The 22,190-nt window shown below is 44.9% G+C and overlaps 1 protein-coding gene across 1 annotated transcript in view; it reads left to right on the forward strand.

The window, feature by feature from the left end:
- Positions 1 to 22,190, forward strand: part of LOC147724582 (fibrocystin-L-like) — a 2,246,326-nt gene that overhangs the window by 831,481 nt on the left and 1,392,655 nt on the right. Inside the window, exon 33 of the mRNA XM_086918063.1 lies at positions 2,432 to 2,553. Coding sequence (XP_086774189.1) covers positions 2,432 to 2,553 — 122 coding nt within the window. The remainder of the gene's footprint in view (positions 1 to 2,431; positions 2,554 to 22,190) is intronic.

Consider the following 22,190-nt stretch of genomic DNA (forward strand, 5'->3'; position numbering starts at 1 on the left):
GGGTAAATTGGCAAGTGTTGAAATTGGTTCAAGTATATTAGTACCTCAGCGTCAACATAGATTCCCATCTAACACAAGAACATCTTGCCACTCGAACAGCAACGTCTGTGTACATTCAGAACAATACACATAAAGATACATACAGAATACATCTACTCATCATTTACTCCAGGTCATCAGTGCAAATTTCATGCCATCACTCACCTATGGCTCCAATCTGCTGAAGGTGAAATACATGGCTATCCTAAATCGATTACAGTCAAACCTTTTGAAAAAGCTGTTTGGGATACCACAGTATGGTTTAACAGCCCAAGTCAGGCTAGAGTTTGGTCTTCTCCACCCGGTTCCGGCAATCAAAAGGGCCCTAGTAAAATGATGCCGAAGGCCGAGATACACACAACCTGACACAGTGGTTCTCTGATGTTGGTAGGAATTGGGAAAACAGCCCCATTGTGATGCCTCTTGGCTCTCTGTTTAACAAAAATCAATCAATGCTTTAAAACTAGAGGATGCCTGGGACACACCTATAGAATATGCTGCCTTTAAGAGGCCCACCAATAGAGTTGTCAGGTTTTCATCACGAATGCTTGATATGGCAGAATTTGCACACAAACGTGAATGTGGGCAGTCTTGTCATCATACACCGTTTGTGGTACCTCACCCATATTTTATGCTCACTTTTGTGCGTCATGAAATGTGCCCTGATGCACATTCCTCTTGGTATTCATCCATCAAAGGACCTGGTTCTCGTCTGGAAGCCCACTTGGCCCAATGATGTGTTGTTTATGTGGATGTAAACAAGAAAGCATACTGCAGCTGCTTTGTGTGTGTCTGGCTCTCATAGTCCACAGGTGAACTGTTCTACAGCCTGCCCTAGGACCCCTCCAAGTTAAGTCATGCTCTTCAACAGAGATCACATTTTTAAATGGAACCTCAATTCAATCATCTTGCAAGGCAGTGTGGTTCCTCATCCAGGCAGCAAAACAGTTGGAAGAACACTGATATAGACATTGGTATTATTAATAATATTGATATTGACCAGCTGGGTGAGGCAGACCACTTTTTGGTATTGATCTAGCGATATAAGGGCCCATTTCTTGCCTATATTCATGTACTACCACTATCTATGACTTTGTTGGTTGTGTGCTCCCCTGACATGCATTTTCACTTTATTTTTTTTATTAGGGATTTATTATGGGCTTTTATACTATTTTTTAAATCCTGTTTGTGCTAGTGAGCAATTATGTTCATTTTAAAGTATTTGAGTTTGTTTATAAAGAGGGGAAAGCATGGCTATAGAAGTCGTAAATGTCTGTTCACTTGCACTTTATGCTTTGGTTTGGCCAAATATTTTAGTTGAAATTGTGGTCCTCAATTCAATATTATTTATTGTAATGGTTTTAATTAATCAATCAATGAAGAATACTTACTTACAGTACAATACTATGCATATATTTGGCTGTGATATGTAATTTAATGTATTATGTAATATTATGCAAGATATTATGTAGCAATACAAATAGAAATGATTATAACTAGAGGTGTGTGGAATTTGCAAAATTTACGTTTGAGCAATTGCATGAAATTTCAGCAAAAATATGTGTCATGCAAAACTGGCATTTAGTGCTTAAACTTTCTGTGAAATATTTTTTCCCATCTACTTTGAACATAAGGACGTGAGGATGCACTCGGCGCTAACGTGCAAAAAAAACACAGCGAATAACAGCCTCTTGCCCTCTAACATTCACGTTGGTATTGTGTGTAATGGAGCATTCTCAGTAAATTCTTATTGCGAACAGTAAATAAATATACAATGTGGTGCTATAGCGTAATTTCAGACATTTCAAATAACAAGAGTACCATGACATTTCCAAAATTACACAATTGACATTGGTGTAATGCAGTTTTCGTCCAGGCCTCACTATAATAATAATGATTAGATGATATTGTCGTTGTGCTTTTTGTTCACATGGATGGTATGTTAATTCTAATGTTTCTTCTGTTATAAAAAATGATAAATATAGTGTAAAACATAAGACCGAATTATGAGTGAAAATAAGTGATTAAATAAAAAAAACACATGGAAATTGAATTGTACTGAGTCATGTTATCCACAGACAGTTAGATGAAAAAGACCAGAATGGGAGCATATTTAAAGAGTGACCTCCTTTGTGCCACACTGCATTTGAAGTGATACTTCTGCAGTTTCTACTCTTATTTTACAAAACATGAGTCCCAGAAGTTTTACAAATATATATGGTGCTTTACAAAAAGAAAATAAATATATTAATTATAACAATCTTATAGATACTTTTATAAATAGCAAATCAAGAAGGTTTGAAAGTCGTATGCATCCCCTGCAGTACCTTGTAGAAACATTGAGATTACATTGAACACATGTTGACTTCTAAAAAATGTATTTCTTAATTAGGGGGAACCCTGTTGACAATTACTGGTCATGGCTTTGATGAACAATCTCAAGTATTTGTGAATGGGAACCCCTGTGAGGTTCTTAGAAGATCATTGACTGAAATACAGTGCAGAACCCCACCAGTAAGTTCATCGTGTTTTGTCCTGATATATCAGTTGTAGCATACATTTTCATGATGCATAATTGTATGGCTGTGCAATAACATAGTAGCAAATATTGACATCACAAACGATAGCGAGGGTTCAGTAAGGATAATTTGTTTTTGTTTTTTTGCAGGAACTGAAATGCGCATACACTATTACTGTTTGACCAACATACAAATAACCAAGGCACATGAGTATGCACCAGTTCTGCAGACACTAAAGAAATATATTGAGATTTGGATACTAAGGGCCCGATGTAGGTAAATCTATTTTTACCACTTCATAAATACCGAATCATACCGATTCGGTATTTATGAAGTGGTAAATTAGAGGGGGGGGAGATGTAGGTATTTCAGATTCGGTAAATACCGAATCTGTAAGATTCGGTATTTACCGATTCTGTAAATACCGATTCGGTATCCCCCATTGATTCCTATGGGCCTTGAAGCCCATAGGAATCAATGGGCATTACCGATTCGGTATTTACCGAATCGGTAAATACCGATTCCAGCAAGGGTGCAGGGGATGTCACTTTGACACCCTCTAGCACCCCCAATACTGGCTTGTGTGCCATGTGGCACACAGACATGCCCTAAGGGCATGTCTGTCTATCACATGGCATAGGTGTGCATGCACACATGTGCATGCACACCTGGATTCGGTATTTTAACACCCAATTGGATTGGGTGTTAAAATACCGAATCTGAAAGGCCTGTGGGACTAGGGGCCCGATGTAGGTGGCAAATTCCGGTCGGAAACGGCCGAAATCGGGGGCCAGTATTTACCTATTCGGTATATTTACTGAATCGGTAAATTTACAGAATCTGTAAAATACCGAATCGGTATTTTTACCGATTCGGTATCTTCCAGATGTAGGTGGGACTCTTCTAAGTCCCACAGGCCTTTCAGATTCGGTATTTTAACACCCAATCCAATTGGGTGTTAAAATACCGAATCCAGGTGTGCATGCACATGTGTGCATGCACACCTATGCCATGTGACAGACAGACATGCCCTTAGGGCATGTCTGTGTGCCACATGGCACACAAGCCAGTATTGGGGGTGCTAGAGGGTGTCAAAGTGACACCCCCTGCACCCTTGCTGGAATCGGTATTTACCGATTCGGTAAATACCGAATCGGTAATGCCCATTGATTCCTATGGGCTTCAAGGCCCATAGGAATCAATGGGGGATACCGAATCGGTATTTACAGAATCGGTAAATACCGACTCTTACAGATTCGGTATTTACCGAATCTGAAATACCTACATCTCCCCCCCTCTAATTTACCACTTCATAAATACCGAATCGGTATGATTCGGTATTTATGAAGTGGTAAAAATAGATTTACCTACATCGGGCCCTTAGAAGAGTCCCACCTACATCTGGAAGATACCGAATCAGTAAAAATACCGATTCGGTATTTTACAGATTCTGTAAATTTACCGATTCGGTAAATATACCGAATAGGTAAATACTGGCCCCCTACATCTCAAAGTGCCAAATACCGGTCGGAAACGGCCTATTTCGGCCGTTTCCGACCGGAATTTGCCACCTACATCGGGCCCCTAATGCCAGCCATTCAACCTGAATGATCAGCTTGATTTTAAATTTGATATGTGCATGTGAAGTGAAAGAAGACAAGGACAGCAGTTTGTTCTTCACAGTTTTCAATTCAGAATTGGAATATAATAGATTAGCTAAATTCCAGATAGGTGTGGCAAGGCTTTCCTGAATTTAAAACAATTTGCCTTGAACAGGGCATGAATACTGTCCGTTCTTCACTAGTTAAATCTTACATTTCTGAATATGTACGTTAGCTGAGTCTCAGGATGTATTAATTGAAGGATCTATTAGGACTCATCAATTTTGTTTACTCAGACTTCGTCAGCAGTGTTAGTCATCACTCCTTCAGTTGTTCAATTAATCGCATAGGCTCACAGCAGGAACTCTTCAAGCAACATTCACTCTAGTCTCCTCCCTCATTGGGGTTTGTAGTCCACAGTATTAAATTGGGAACATCAAAGTGCTAGAATAAAGAAGTCAAAATATCTATTACCAAAATATTAAGAAAGTAAATTTAATATTGCCCCAGTGGGCGAAGGTGAGGAAAAAGAGCTCCGCATTACTCCCAATATATGCCTGTGGCTCAGGCCCCCTCGGTTCTACATCAAGCTCAAGGTTGCGAGCGTTGAAGAGCTGCCTTTCCGGCAGTGGGGCATCTCCGTGGCTGGACTGGCCGCTTTACATCACACACAAAGAAGGTTGCCCCCTTGAAGATGCCACTCACTGAGGGGTATCCACACACAGGCCACATGCGGTTGCAGTGTCAGTGCTCCACCTCACCTTCTCCAGTGGGCGTCGGCCAGATTGCATTATGGTTATGGTAGTCCACAGATTTACTGCCAATCTTGTAGTCCCACTATCAATCACCAAGTGGGTGCTGCTTACTCCATATGAAATTGTTGCCACAATGGGTAAATAAAATGTAATATTGCCCCAGTGGGTGAAGGTGATAAAAAAGAGCTCCGCTTTGCTTCCAATACATTCCTGTGGCTCAGGCCCCCTTAGTTCTACGCCAAGCTCGTGGTTGCGAGCGTTGAAGAGCAGCCTTTCCGGCAGCGGGGCATCTCCGTGGCTGGACTGGCTGCTTTAAATCACACACAAAGAATTTTTCCCCCTTGAAGATGCCACTCACTGAGGGGTATCCACACACAGGTGGTTGCAGTGTCAGCGCTCCCCCTCGCCTTCTCCATTAAACCCAAACACATTTCAAATACTTGTGTACTCTTGATCACTGGCTGTTACATTTCAACGCATGACGCAGACAACATACAAATTCGGGCCAGCTACTTTATTATGTATTAAGTCCTGCTCAGTGGGCGTCGGCCAGATTGCATTATGGTTATGGTAGACCGCAGATTTACTGCCAAACTTGTAGTCCCACTATCAATCACCAAGTGGATGCTGCTTACCCCGTAAGAAATTGTTGCCACATGGGTAAACAAAATGTAATATCGCCACAGTAGGCTTTGAAAATGGTGGGAGGGGGCCACGCAGCCCCCTCCTGGAGCCCTTGATGGGCCCTGGGGACTGCTGCCCCCAGGGCTGGCTCCTGCAGTGTCCCTGGGTACCCACCCCCAGGACATTGCTATTTGCTATGGCAGGGCGGGTGCACAACATAGCAAACACTGATTTGCTTCTTGGAAGCGAGAGCAGGAAACCTGCTCTTGCTTCCAAGAAGCAAAGCAGAATTTCTTTTGGGCAAAGGGAGCTGCATGTTAGGAGCTCCCCTTTGCCAAAAGCAATGCTGGCTCCCGCAGGAGGCAGGGAGCTAGCTGGGATCATGGGGACATTGGGGCTCCCCTCACGGTCACCGACGTAAGGCCAGGGGATGGGGTCTTCGGGCCATAATTGGCCTCAGGCGGGGGACGTGTTGCCCCTTCCAAAATACAAAAGAAAAAGCTGGCCAGGCCCTGGAGGGTGGGTACTCGGGAACAAAATTGGCCTCAGGAGGTGAGCTATGTGGCCCCTCATCCAAAATACAAAAAAAGGCTGGCCAGGCACCAGGGGATGGGGTCCCCAGGGCCAAATTTTGCATCTGGAGGGAAGCGGCAGGGCCCCCTTCCCGATTTAAAAAAAAGAATTGGGTCAGATACTAGGGGATGGGGTCCCAAGGGCCCAAAAAATACTAATATAAGGGGGGACCCTCCTGCGAGAATACAGAAAAGGTAAAGCTGACTTCTTGCAGGAGGCCCGCCCCCTCCCTGCACCACTCTGCACACGTGCCTCCTGGTGTATTTTGGGTTGGGGTATTAAGTCCCCCTGAATGCTAAGGGTCCCTTGGGGCCAATTAGCCACTGTGTACCTCCAGTAAGCCCCACACAGTGGGATTGCTGAGAGGTTGTCCAAGGCCATGCCTCTTTTTACACCACTCTGTAAACTCGCCTCTTGGTACATTGCTGGTGAGGGGATGAGGTCCACTTGTCTCCTGAGGACCTCAGGACTAAAGTGGACTTCATCCCCAGAGCAGCAGCATGCCAGTAGGCATGTTTGCAGAGTGGTGTAGAAAGGGGGCGTAGCCTCGGACCACTCTGAGCAATCCTGCTGAATGCGCTTACTGGATGATCTTATGGGCTAGTTGGTTCCCAGGGACCCTCAGGATTCAAGGGGATTTAATTCCCTAACACCAATCACGCCAAGAGGCACATTTCCAGAGTGTTGGAGAAAGGGAGCGCTACCTGTGTCCACCTGTCAGCTATCCCACTATGTTGGGCATACTGGAGGTATCAGGTAGGGTAGTTGGCCTCTAAGGACCCCCAGCAGTGAAGGGGACTTTAATCCCCATCCAAGAGCGCACCAGAAAGTACATTTGCAGTGTGGTGTGGAAAGGGGGCATAGCCTGCTATAAGAACTTAGCAATCCTGCTGTGTGGGACTTCCTGGACGTAATAGGAGGGGTTGTTATACAGGGGTGGTTACACAGGCCACATGCGGTTGCAGTGTCAGTGCTCCACCTCACTTTTTCCATTGGGCGTCGGCCAGATTGCATTATGGTTATGGTAGTTCGCAGATTTACTGCCAAACTTGTAGTCCCACTATCAATCACCAAGTGGATGCTGCTTACTCCGTATGAAATTGTTGCCACATGGGTAAACAAAATGTAATATTGCCCCAGTAGGCTTTGAAAATGGTGGGAGAGGGCCACGCAGCCCCCCTCCTGGAGCCCTTGATGGGTTCTGGGGACTGCTACCCCCAGGGCCGGCTCCTGTAATGTCCCTGGGTATCCACCCCCAGGACATTGCTGTTTGCTATGGCAGGGCGGGAGCACAACATAGCAAACACTGATTTGGAGGCCCATTTGCAGAGTGGTGTAGAAAGGGGGCATAGCCTCAGACCACTCTGAGCAATCCTGCTGAGTGGGGCTTACTGGATGTACCTTTTGGGCTAGTTGGTTCCCAGGGACCCTCAGGATTCAAGGGGACTTAATTCCCTAACACAGATCACGCCAAGAGGCACGTTTCCAGAGTGGTGGAGAAAGGGAGCGCTCCCTGTGTCCACCTGTCAGCTATCCCACTGTCTTGGGCATACTGGAGGTATCAGGTAGGGTAGTTGGCCTTTAAGGACCCCCAGCAGTGAAGGGGACTTTAATCCCCATCCAAGAGCGCACCAGAAAGTACATTTGCAGCAGTGTGGTGTGGAAAGGGGGCATAGCCTGCTATGAGAACTTAGCCATCCTGCTGTGTGGGACTTCCTGGAAGTAATAGGAGGGGTGGTTACCCCCAAGGTAGACCTTAGGGGCTAATTACCCCTCCTGTTACCTCCAGTAAATCTCACACTGTAGGGTAGGTAAGAGGTCTTCGGAGGCCACAGTCACATTTCTCCACGACTCTGAAAACCCACCTCCTGGCACAGTACTGGTTGAGGGATGAAGGCCACTTTACTCCTGAGGGACTCTGACGGCCGAGTAACCCTTCTGGTAACTCCTGTAAGTCCTACACAGCAGAATTTGTGAGAGCTGGTTGGAGGTCCACTAGCCTTTCTCCACCCCTCTGCTAATGCTAATGTATTTTACATTACACTTAAAGAAGCATTTGTAATGTAATAGGTCTTTCATTTGCCAGAGTTAGAGCTATTACCGTTGTAATCTAATGACGTTTTATTATTGTTTCTTGGAGTGGAGTGGATGTAGGTTGTATGTAGTGGAATTATGTGGTATGTTTTTGCAGTGAAATTATGTGGATAGAAAATATGTGGTATTAAGTGTATAGGAATTATGTAGGGTGGGATTATGTGTTATGGAGAGTAATTATTTGGTATGGTACCCTTTGCAATGGAGTGGTAACCTCAGGTTTAGTCTTCCTTGTTTCCATAGAAGCTAACCCATGAACTCAATGAGACAAAAAAATTAAGAAATCACCCAGCGGAGCACGTCTGGACCGAGTCAGAGTTATGAGCAGAGCCACTGGAATTATGTGACTGTTTGACTGCACCAACTTTCGCACGAATACACATTTTCCGCATTAGCCACATAATTCATCATCTGCTGCCTAATCTGCAGATTTGTACAAAAGAAGCCTTGATTCTAGCTCAAACAGCTGAAATGTCACCAAAAATGCAGCGACAAGTGTTACAGCATGGTGGAAGGTCCCTTGTAAACCTTGAATGTTCACCTGTTACTTATTGCTAAATGTGGGTGGTTAAATTGGTACTAATGGTGTGCAAGCCACTCTTGCTTCTTTCTGCACCTCGCTTGCTTCTTTCTGCACCACTCTTGCCTCTTTCTGCATTTCTTTTGCTTCTTTTTAAGCCTTTATTTCTTTTTCTGAACTTCTCTTGCTTCTTTCTGCACATCTCTTCGAATTTCTGCACCTCTTTTGCCTCTTTATGCACCTCTGTTGCCTCTTTCTGTACCTCACTGGATTTTTTGGGCACCAAATTGCCTCTTTCTGCACCTCCCTTTCTGCACCACTATTCCTTCTTTCTACCTCTACTACCTCTTTCTGCACTTCTTTTTTTCTTTCTGTACCTCTCTTGCTTCTTTCTGCACCCCTCTTCCATCTTTTTCCACCTCTCTCGCCCTTTCTGCATGTCTGTTGCTTCTTTATGCATTTCTCTTGCCTCTTTCTCTACCCCTCTTCTCTCTTTCTGCAAATCTGTTGCTTCTTTCTACACTTATTTTGTGCCTTTCCATAGCTCTCTTTCTTCTTTCTGCAACCCTTCCTCTTGCCTCTTTCTGCACTTCTGTTCATTCTTTCTGAATTTCTTTTCTTTCTTTCTATACTTTTTTGCTTCTTTCTGCACCTCCTTGTCTCTTTCTCCACCCCTCTTCCCTTTTTCTGTAACTCTCTTGCTTCTTTCTGTACCCCTCGTGCCTCTTCTGCACCCATCTTCCCTTTTTGGCACCTCTCTTGCCTCTTTCTGCACATCTGTTGTATCTTTCTTCACTACTCTTGCTTCTTTCGGCACCTCTCTAGCTTCTTTCTGCACAGTGCATGCTTCTTTCTGTCCCCCTATTCCCTCTTTCTGCACCCCTAATGCCTCTTTCTGCTCTTCTTTTGGTCCTTCCTGCACCTCTCTTGCATCTTTCTGCAACCCTCTTGCCACTTTCTCCACACCTGTTCCCCATTTTTGCAACTCTATTGCTTCTTTCTGCACTTCTCTTGCTTCTTTCTGCACCCCTCCTGCTGTATGTACCCTTTTGCCTCTTGGTGCACTTCTCCTGCCTCTTGCTGTACCTTTTTGCCTCTTGGTGCACATCACTTTCAGCACCTCTGTTGCCCTTTTCTGCAGTTTTCTTGCCTCTTTCTGCACCTCTTTTGCTTCTTTATGCACATTTATTGCCTTTTTCTGTACCCCTCTTACCTCTTTCTGCACCTCTCTTGCCTCTGTCTGCACACCTGTTCCCTCTTTCTGTACCCCTTTAGCCTGTCTTTGCCTCTTTCTGCAGTTTTCTTGCCTCCTTCTGCACCTCATGTGCCTCTTTCTGCACTTCCCTTATATCTAGGGCTTTACAGGGGAGGTCATGTCAATCACAGTGGCATCCCAATCCATAGTGTACCCTGGTGTTTGTAGGTATTTTCACTGTATTCTAAGGGCCCGATGTAGGAGCCCTAATACCGGTCGGAAACGGCCGAATTCGGCCGTTTCCGACCGGTATTACAGTTTTCTTATGTAGGGGGCTACATAAGTACAGAATCGGTAATTTTACCGATTCTGTACATTTACCGATTCGGTAAAATACCAAATCGGTAAATGTAAAGAATCGGTAAATAGAGATGTAGGTGGCACTCTGAAGAGTGCCACAGGCCTTCAGGAGTCGGTATTTTACCCCCCAATCCAATTGGGTGGTAAAATACCGATTAAAGGTGTGCATGCACATCTGTGCATGCACACCTGTGCCATGTGACACACAGACATGCCCTTAGGGCATGTATGTGTGCCACATGGCACACAAGACTGTAATTGGGGTGCTAGAGGGTGTCTTCGTGACACTCCCTGCACCCTTGCAAGAATAGGTAATTACCGAATCGGTAAATACCGATTCGGTATTCCACATTGATTCCTATGGGCTTCAAGGCCCATAGGAATCAATGGGGGATACCGATTCGGTATTTACAGAATCGGTAAATACCGAATCTTACAGATTCGGTATTTACCAAATCGGAATTACCTACATTTCCCCACCTCTAATTTACCACTTCTAAATACCGAATCGGTATGATTCGGTATTTTAGAAGTGATAAATTAGATTTACCTACATCGGGCCCTAAGTGTCTTTCAGCATAGCACTGGCTGTGGGCCTGGTTAGTCAGAGTCAGTTACCACCAGTAACAGTTAGACGAAAGTTGAGGGCACAGGATGTCTTTACTACAAGGCCTCTTTCTTCACCTCTGTTGGTTCTTTCTGCATATCTCTTGCTTATTTCTGTACCTTTCTTTGGCTTTTTAGACTCTTTTGGGACTTCTAACCAGTTGCTCAAACTTCGTGTGTCATGAGGATTTGGGCGTAACTTATTTAGAAGATTTAATAAGGGTGCAGCCAGTGCTCCTATGGCACAAGCTTTGGACATCTGACCACACAGGCTTTAATAGAGCCATCGTACAGGACTGTTGTGGTGCCGACCATGCATCGAAAATTCCATGGCTGAAGTTCAAAAAATAATTTTATGCAGGATATTTGTCATTCTGAATACTACGATAATCCTGAATCATTGTAGCATTTATCAAGAACATCCCTAAATAAAATATGCCTGAACAACTTAGAGGAAAAGAGATTAACAACGGAACTTGTGAAGCCCACCGTACAATATAACTAAATGGTACTGACCTGTTACGATGCAACCGTATTTAATTGGTGTTTTAAATACTTAGGCTAGATATTTTTCATTGTTTGACAACCTTTCCCAATACCAACAATTGGTCTTGTCAATTAATATGCTGTCCTTTCAAACAGATCTCTAAACAATCAACAATTCATGTACTGTTTTTAGGCAAATCTTATACAGACCTAAGGATAATTTGTATAAAGCCTCTAATAAATCGTTAAATTTTAGACAATGCAGACCAACCTACTTATACCTACAATTGCTTTCGGACTCATTTACCTGTGTAGCAGCGGTAAGATTCTTGAGGTCTGTTGTTACTAAAGGGACATTTTTAACTGCTGTATTTTAACACCTTAGCTGCGTGTAAACATTTGTCCCCAGTGCTGCGCTGTCCATTAGAACTAGTGCTGAATGGACGTTCAATGGTCGTGCGCAGCACTGGGGAGGTAGCGCTGCTGATGACCATTGGCCATCAGCAGCACTTAAGGGGTTAAATTGGCAAGCATTTTTACTCTACCTGGTTTTTAATGAGTTGATTAACTCTTCTAATTTGTAATCCTGTAGTGAACTGTAAGCTTTTATGATTCTTTGTTTGAATTGAATAAAGTTGATTTGATTTTATTTAGTTGGGAAATAGCATTTAATAAACCTTAGAAATTCACTGAAAAAAAACCACAGGTCTTAGGGACGTTATAGTTAGTTGGACATTTCACTCATACATAACCAGAGAAATTTAGCCGTTATAGTTAGTTGAGCTAACTATAACCTTTGCACCCGCAATGCACTGCTGATGATGTCACATACCACATCATTAATGACATGGTCAGTGACATCACTGATGACATTACTATTGGCTTCTCAAATGACATCACTGATGACATCGCTGATTACATGTGATAATCTGATGCACCACCTCACACCCTAATATAACTTGTGATGCACCCACTCTGAAATACAGCCTACCATTTTAGAAACCATAGACACACTAATACCAGTTACTACACACCCACTCACTGATTCCTAAGCCTACACACACATCGACTCATTCACACATGCAGTCAATCATACATGCAGTCACTCATCAATACAGTACTATCATTTGAAATAATACACCTATACAGACACTCACATACTGCCACTCATCAACAGAATTACTCACACACCTAATCAGTCATGCAAAGAATGTGTGTGTATGTGTATTTGAGCTTATATAGCGCACAGCTACCCACAAAGGGTTTCCCGGCGCTTGCTTAGGGAACCCGTCCTGGTATTCCCCTGTGAGATAACCCCGGCAGGGTATCCACAAGGTGAAAGCCAGGCATCCCGCCGCGAGGGGCCATTGTGGAGATTAAGCAAGCTATTGCCCAGAGTCGCAGAGTGTGAACCCGTGAGTTGAGAAGGCACCGGAGCGAGAATTATCGAGTCCGTGGAATTTTTGAGCCCAAGACCCGCCGAGGCGGGGAATTGAACCCTGGTCCAGGGCCGATCTCAGCTTCCGGGTCTGCCGCCTCTAACCCCTGAGCCACACTTCTCCACGAATCAATCACATACCCATTTACTCACCTATACAGTTATACACAAACCACCTTATTTCTTCATACAGATACTAACACATACTTACTCTCTTATACAATCACTGATACAAGCACATACTCATCCATACAGTCACTCTCACAATCACGCACTCTCACATATAATCATTTATGTACTCCAACACTCACATATACTGCCTTTCACATATGTAGCTGCTCACCTGTGCTACTGAGACATCTATTCACTAATCAGCATACCCATACACACCCTTACCCACCTATACAGCCCTTCACATATGTACTCTTGAACCCATACACCCAGTGAATCACCAAGTCACACATATATGCAAAGAGCCACCCCCCACCCACCCACACATACACCCAGGTATCCATACAGATATTCAGACAACCAATCAATAACCCATATAGAAACTCATGTAGCCACTCACCAACTCAAACAGCTGCTAGATAGACTGATACAGACATTCACTCAGTTTAGTCACTAACCCATGGATTCAGAAAGACATGTTTAGTCACTCACTTATACAGTCAAACACGCACCTACTAAATCATCCATTCAGACAGTTATATACCCACTCATTCTTCAATACATCTTGGCAACTTATATATATATATATATATATATATATATATATATATATATATATATATATATATATATGGAAAAGCAAATTGCGCAAGCGCTTTGGAGAAGGCTCACCGCAGCCTCCAACCATCCGGCTTGCATGTGGCTCCCAAGCAAAAACTGCAGGCTCTCTCTTAGGTTGCTTGAATGTCCGACGCGTTTCGGGGCCAAAAACCCGCCCCTTATTCATGGACTGCCAAAGAAACACCATGCTCGGTTTGTGCTTTCTGAATCCATTTTATTCAAAAAGAGGGTGTCGTCCGCCATAAGTGGGTGGAGTTTCGGCACCAGGACTCCTGGAGCTTGTAGTTCCTGGAGTTTTGTAGTCCTGCAAATCGAGTGGGTTATGCAATCTTGAGTAGATTGGTGTTGCTTGGCATGTAGTAATGTCATTAGAGTCCTTTAGTAGGACGCGAGGGAGGCTTCAGTCTTTGCTTCATTCTTCTCTGGAGACTGTGCTGAATGACGATGATCGTTTGCATCGTCTCAGGCTCCAATACGTGGATGATTGTTCCTGTATTGAGGCGGAGCTCCTCTCCGCGACCAAGGCAGGCCGCTGGACAATGGAAAAGCAAATTGCGCAAGCGCTTTGGAGAAGGCTCACCGCAGCCTCCAACCATCCGGCTTGCATGTGGCTCCCAAGCAAAAACTGCAGGCTCTCTCTTAGGTTGCTTGAATGTCCGACGCGTTTCGGGGCCAAAAACCCGCCCCTTATTCATGGACTGCCAAAGAAACACCATGCTCGGTTTGTGCTTTCTGAATCCATTTTATTCAAAAAGAGGGTGTCGTCCGCCATAAGTGGGTGGAGTTTCGGCACCAGGACTCCTGGAGCTTGTAGTTCCTGGAGTTTTGTAGTCCTGCAAATCGAGTGGGTTATGCAATCTTGAGTAGATTGGTGTTGCTTGGCATGTAGTAATGTCATTAGAGTCCTTTAGTAGGACGCGAGGGAGGCTTCAGTCTTTGCTTCATTCTTCTCTGGAGACTGTGCTGAATGACGATGATCGTTTGCATCGTCTCAGGCTCCAATACGTGGATGATTGTTCCTGTATTGAGGCGGAGCTCCTCTCCGCGACCAAGGCAGGCCGCTGGACAATGGAAAAGCAAGTTGCGCAAGCGCTTTGGAGAAGGCTCACCGCAGCCTCCAACCATCCGGCTTGCATGTGGCTCCCAAGCAAAAACTGCAGGCTCTCTCTTAGGTTGCTTGAATGTCCGACGCGTTTCGGGGCCAAAAACCCGCCCCTTATTCATGGACTGCCAAAGAAACACCATGCTCGGTTTGTGCTTTCTGAATCCATTTTATTCAAAAAGAGGGTGTCGTCCGCCATAAGTGGGTGGAGTTTCGGCACCAGGACTCCTGGAGCTTGTAGTTCCTGGAGTTTTGTAGTCCTGCAAATCGAGTGGGTTATGCAATCTTGAGTAGATTGGTGTTGCTTGGCATGTAGTAATGTCATTAGAGTCCTTTAGTAGGACGCGAGGGAGGCTTCAGTCTTTGCTTCATTCTTCTCTGGAGACTGTGCTGAATGACGATGATCGTTTGCATCGTCTCAGGCTCCAATACGAAACGCGTCGGACATTCAAGCAACCTAAGAGAGAGCCTGCAGTTTTTGCTTGGGAGCCACATGCAAGCCGGATGGTTGGAGGCTGCGGTGAGCCTTCTCCAAAGCGCTTGCGCAACTTGCTTTTCCATTGTCCAGCGGCCTGCCTTGGTCGCGGAGAGGAGCTCCGCCTCAATACAGGAACAATCATCCACGTATTGGAGCCTGAGACGATGCAAACGATCATCGTCATTCAGCACAGTCTCCAGAGAAGAATGAAGCAAAGACTGAAGCCTCCCTCGCGTCCTACTAAAGGACTCTAATGACATTACTACATGCCAAGCAACACCAATCTACTCAAGATTGCATAACCCACTCGATTTGCAGGACTACAAAACTCCAGGAACTACAAGCTCCAGGAGTCCTGGTGCCGAAACTCCACCCACTTATGGCGGACGACACCCTCTTTTTGAATAAAATGGATTCAGAAAGCACAAACCGAGCATGGTGTTTCTTTGGCAGTCCATGAATAAGGGGCGGGTTTTTGGCCCCGAAACGCGTCGGACATTCAAGCAACCTAAGAGAGAGCCTGCAGTTTTTGCTTGGGAGCCACATGCAAGCCGGATGGTTGGAGGCTGCGGTGAGCCTTCTCCAAAGCGCTTGCGCAACTTGCTTTTCCATTGTCCAGCGGCCTGCCTTGGTCGCGGAGAGGAGCTCCGCCTCAATACAGGAACAATCATCCACGTATTGGAGCCTGAGACGATGCAAACGATCATCGTCATTCAGCACAGTCTCCAGAGAAGAATGAAGCAAAGACTGAAGCCTCCCTCGCGTCCTACTAAAGGACTCTAATGACATTACTACATGCCAAGCAACACCAATCTACTCAAGATTGCATAACCCACTCGATTTGCAGGACTACAAAACTCCAGGAACTACAAGCTCCAGGAGTCCTGGTGCCGAAACTCCACCCACTTATGGCGGACGACACCCTCTTTTTGAATAAAATGGATTCAGAAAGCACAAACCGAGCATGGTGTTTCTTTGGCAGTCCATGAATAAGGGGCGGGTTTTTGGCCCCGAAACGCGTCGGACATTCAAGCAACCTAAGAGAGAGCCTGCAGTTTTTGCTTGGGAGCCACATGCAAGCCGGATGGTTGGAGGCTGCGGTGAGCCTTCTCCAAAGCGCTTGCGCAATTTGCTTTTCCATTGTCCAGCGGCCTGCCTTGGTCGCGGAGAGGAGCTCCGCCTCAATACAGGAACAATCATCCACGTATTGGAGCCTGAGACGATGCAAACGATCATCGTCATTCAGCACAGTCTCCAGAGAAGAATGAAGCAAAGACTGAAGCCTCCCTCGCGTCCTACTAAAGGACTCTAATGACATTACTACATGCCAAGCAACACCAATCTACTCAAGATTGCATAACCCACTCGATTTGCAGGACTACAAAACTCCAGGAACTACAAGCTCCAGGAGTCCTGGTGCCGAAACTCCACCCACTTATGGCGGACGACACCCTCTTTTTGAATAAAATGGATTCAGAAAGCACAAACCGAGCATGGTGTTTCTTTGGCAGTCCATGAATAAGAGGCGGGTTTTTGGCCCCGAAACGCGTCGGACATTCAAGCAACCTAAGAGAGAGCCTGCAGTTTTTGCTTGGGAGCCACATGCAAGCCGGATGGTTGGAGGCTGCGGTGAGCCTTCTCCAAAGCGCTTGCGCAATTTGCTTTTCCATTGTCCAGCGGCCTGCCTTGGTCGCGGAGAGGAGCTCCGCCTCAATACAGGAACAATCATCCACGTATTGGAGCCTGAGACGATGCAAACGATCATCGTCATTCAGCACAGTCTCCAGAGAAGAATGAAGCAAAGACTGAAGCCTCCCTCGCGTCCTACTAAAGGACTCTAATGACATTACTACATGCCAAGCAACACCAATCTACTCAAGATTGCATAACCCACTCGATTTGCAGGACTACAAAACTCCAGGAACTACAAGCTCCAGGAGTCCTGGTGCCGAAACTCCACCCACTTATGGCGGACGACACCCTCTTTTTGAATAAAATGGATTCAGAAAGCACAAACCGAGCATGGTGTTTCTTTGGCAGTCCATGAATAAGGGGCGGGTTTTTGGCCCCGAAACGCGTCGGACATTCAAGCAACCTAAGAGAGAGCCTGCAGTTTTTGCTTGGGAGCCACATGCAAGCCGGATGGTTGGAGGCTGCGGTGAGCCTTCTCCAAAGCGCTTGCGCAACTTGCTTTTCCATTGTCCAGCGGCCTGCCTTGGTCGCGGAGAGGAGCTCCGCCTCAATACAGGAACAATCATCCACGTATTGGAGCCTGAGACGATGCAAACGATCATCGTCATTCAGCACAGTCTCCAGAGAAGAATGAAGCAAAGACTGAAGCCTCCCTCGCGTCCTACTAAAGGACTCTAATGACATTACTACATGCCAAGCAACACCAATCTACTCAAGATTGCATAACCCACTCGATTTGCAGGACTACAAAACTCCAGGAACTACAAGCTCCAGGAGTCCTGGTGCCGAAACTCCACCCACTTATGGCGGACGACACCCTCTTTTTGAATAAAATGGATTCAGAAAGCACAAACCGAGCATGGTGTTTCTTTGGCAGTCCATGAATAAGGGGCGGGTTTTTGGCCCCGAAACGCGTCGGACATTCAAGCAACCTAAGAGAGAGCCTGCAGTTTTTGCTTGGGAGCCACATGCAAGCCGGATGGTTGGAGGCTGCGGTGAGCCTTCTCCAAAGCGCTTGCGCAACTTGCTTTTCCATTGTCCAGCGGCCTGCCTTGGTCGCGGAGAGGAGCTCCGCCTCAATACAGGAACAATCATCCACGTATTGGAGCCTGAGACGATGCAAACGATCATCGTCATTCAGCACAGTCTCCAGAGAAGAATGAAGCAAAGACTGAAGCCTCCCTCGCGTCCTACTAAAGGACTCTAATGACATTACTACATGCCAAGCAACACCAATCTACTCAAGATTGCATAACCCACTCGATTTGCAGGACTACAAAACTCCAGGAACTACAAGCTCCAGGAGTCCTGGTGCCGAAACTCCACCCACTTATGGCGGACGACACCCTCTTTTTGAATAAAATGGATTCAGAAAGCACAAACCGAGCATGGTGTTTCTTTGGCAGTCCATGAATAAGGGGCGGGTTTTTGGCCCCGAAACGCGTCGGACATTCAAGCAACCTAAGAGAGAGCCTGCAGTTTTTGCTTGGGAGCCACATGCAAGCCGGATGGTTGGAGGCTGCGGTGAGCCTTCTCCAAAGCGCTTGCGCAACTTGCTTTTCCATTGTCCAGCGGCCTGCCTTGGTCGCGGAGAGGAGCTCCGCCTCAATACAGGAACAATCATCCACGTATTGGAGCCTGAGACGATGCAAACGATCATCGTCATTCAGCACAGTCTCCAGAGAAGAATGAAGCAAAGACTGAAGCCTCCCTCGCGTCCTACTAAAGGACTCTAATGACATTACTACATGCCAAGCAACACCAATCTACTCAAGATTGCATAACCCACTCGATTTGCAGGACTACAAAACTCCAGGAACTACAAGCTCCAGGAGTCCTGGTGCCGAAACTCCACCCACTTATGGCGGACGACACCCTCTTTTTGAATAAAATGGATTCAGAAAGCACAAACCGAGCATGGTGTTTCTTTGGCAGTCCATGAATAAGGGGCGGGTTTTTGGCCCCGAAACGCGTCGGACATTCAAGCAACCTAAGAGAGAGCCTGCAGTTTTTGCTTGGGAGCCACATGCAAGCCGGATGGTTGGAGGCTGCGGTGAGCCTTCTCCAAAGCGCTTGCGCAACTTGCTTTTCCATATATATATATATATATATTCCAAAACAATGACAAAGTTCTGCCTGCGCCTCTCTGACAGTGGCGGGCCTCGACGGGGTTTCGTCTTACCCCTTAAAATCCAAGAAGACGCTGTCTTTATCTTGCACACGACAGAAAGTCAAGGCCCAATTTTGCTTGTTAAAGTGATTTAATCGGCAACAACACCCAACGCGTTTCGCAGCCTTCGCCGCTTGGGTGTTGTTGCCGATTAAATCACTTTAACAAGCAAAATTGGGCCTTGACTTTCTGTCGTGTGCAAGATAAAGACAGCGTCGCCAGTAGGTAGTTATAGTTAGGATTGTTTTCCATAGGAAATCCTCAACATTCTATTTGGAATAACTTTGGCCCTGGTGGATGAGTCTTTGCGAATTTCTCAAAGAAGATGGCTAGGTTCGCTGCACTCCTTCCCTGAAAGTTTGGGGGGGATTGGTCAAGTGGGGGCTGAGATATAAGGGGGGTCCCAAAACGTGTTTTCTCCATGTTATTTTCCATAGGACCTTTAGACTCGGCTACAGTTCGAACGGGTGAATGAATTTATAAGAAATTTGCCAAAACTGTAGAGTCTTGTTTGCAGATTACGCTTTTTTTGGAATGGTGTAAATCCGTTCAGTAGTTGTTGAGAAAATTAAAGTTAAAGTCAATTATATATCTATAGGCGCGCACACGTGCGCGCACCCAAGCGGCTGCGCATGAGCGGTATTTTTTTTGGCTGCGTGACGTCTGTTAACGTTCGATTCGAAGGAAATCAGGAAGTTTTGTCCGCCATTTTGTCACTGCGAGTAAATATATTGTTCATTTCAAAGCGTTGAAACATGGAAAGGGGAGAAGGTAGAGATTGTCTTCCTGCGTAGGTTTTCTCAGGGTGTGCAGTAAGGCCCTTAAACGTGAAAAGATATAATTTTTCTCCCAAAAAAATACGGGGTGCGCGCACCCGGTCGCGCACACCTATTTACAAGAGTGTGAAAATGGAGGTAAATCAGAAGTTTGAGTGCTTAGATATAAGGTGGCTCTGAAAAGAGCCCTTGTGTTAATTGAGTGTTTTCTGCATTTATAAGTAAGTACCGATGCAGAGCCTGATGTTGCAGAGGAAGATTCTGTTTCCCTCATTCGTGAAATGAACACCGTCTCTCCTATAGACGTCTTGCATGTGGTATCGCAAGTTGTTGTGGTAAATAGAACCCATGCTATAATCTCTGAGGAACGCAGAAACAGATTTATTTACATGTCTCCTTGCTTTCTCAAATTGTGCACAATGGTGATTGGACCAATTCCATTTCTGTCTTTGGCATATATTGGAATATACCAAGGCAGATCGAGGAAAAAGTGTCATCAATTGTCGAAAGGTGTCTTTTAGAAGCATTTCCAGACCTACCCCAGTGATTGTGCCTAGATCGTTCCCACCACAGTGCACAATTATAAGGTCTGGTTCTGGGAGATGCATAAAAGTTTTCACCAATGGAATTAATTGGTGACATTTCAATCCTCTTTTGGAAATCCATGTTATGTGTACATTTGGTAAGCTGAGGTTGCAAATTCGTCTGCTTACTGCATATTTTTCACTCCAGTGAATATAACTGTGTCCTATTAGCCAGACCTTCATTTTCAAGGCATTTGTAGTCGTTCTCCGATCGGTTCTGGAAGTGGAATGGTAGTTAGAAGTTGAAATTTTAAATAAAGAAAAAGGAAGAGGCTGGGTGTGGTTAAAAAAATAAAAATGATTGGTTGATTGTAACAAGTGGAGAGTGAACAGGTCAATGTTTATGTTAAACGAAAAGTACCATTGGGTGTGAAAAAACAAGACATGTAACAGAGTTGTGGATTGGCAGGTGTTTCTGGAGGGAAAATAGTGTTCTTAGTTTGCTGTAGAACGTTGAGACATGAACTTTTGACCTGTGCCTTCAGCAAGGTGCAGAATGAGGTGTAACCATGGAAACAGCCGGAGATGGCAGTTGGTGATGGGTTCACTCTTTGGTGCCTCTGCATCTGAGTCTGTTCTCTGGTGGCTGGCGGACAACTGTTTGTTATTGTGGAGATGAAAGGGTGATAAGGAGAGAAATACGACATAGCGTCTGGCCTGTAGAAGCGTGGGAGCAGTGATTAACTCTGAGTGAAGCGGAACTGTGTCGGTGCTTAGTAACAGTAAAAAAAAAAATGTTAACAGTGGTATAACTGTCTTTACGGTGCGCGACCTACTAAGAAAGAGTTCACGGGCCGTATTTGGCTTGCAGGTTCTAGTATCAGTAAGTGAGGTCGAGAAAAGAAAATATTCAGGACTTTATTTATGAAGGCCTTGTGCCACCGGTGCGTTACTTTTTCCCATTTTAAAAAATGAGGCACTGGCGGCGGAAGGTCTACATAAATAAGGTCCTCCGTGTCTACAGTTAAGGTTATGTGGAACCCATGAATAGTTTTTCAATATGAAATCATTTCAGTTGAGATTATGGATTAAAAGAGATACCGTGAATATTTGAAATGTTTATTTAGAAATGTACTATTTTAAAGGCAAATCATTATGTAATCTGAGTACAGAAATTGCAAAAAACACAGTAATTGGTATTGTCAGTAGTACATGGAATACAAACGCTATAGTTGAAGAAAAATGAATATAGTTGGAAAAAAACATTGTACAGTCTTATAAGGTAGTATATTATATTTTAATAAATGGAAGAAGGTTTCTGGCCTTTCAGTTTAGGAACGATATATGAAAATGCAAGTGGTTATACATCATTACTTTATGAATCAGCTGTCTAACAACACGAAATCATAATGTCCACTGTTAGTAAAGCAAATAGGTCTGTTCTTCAAAAGAAAATATGGAAAATAACGTGAAGAATATAGAAAACCAAAAGGAAATGAGGACGTCAATGGGTTGTTTGAGAGTTATTGAAGCATTGTTTAGGCAAAATAGGTAGCTTCTGCTTGTAACAGGAAATCAGTTTTATCATTTGAAAGTATGTCAGCTATCCAATGGAAAAGAGTAAAGCAGTACTGATGATCTGTTATAATCGGAGCCTCTTTTACCATCAGAGGGCAGCTCGGTGGGTTTTTGATGTAGCTCGCTGTTAGGAAAGAGTTAACCGTCCATTGTGTAGGCAAAGTATGCAGCAAGTGCCTCTAACATGAAATCATTGTTATCATCTGAAAACATGTCAGCCATCCAATTGAGAAGATGAAAGGAGCATTCATGATCTGTCATTATTGGG

Source organism: Lissotriton vulgaris, chromosome 4_1, assembly GCF_964263255.1.
Source record: "Lissotriton vulgaris chromosome 4_1, aLisVul1.2, whole genome shotgun sequence".
Lineage (NCBI taxonomy): Eukaryota > Metazoa > Chordata > Amphibia > Caudata > Salamandridae > Lissotriton > Lissotriton vulgaris.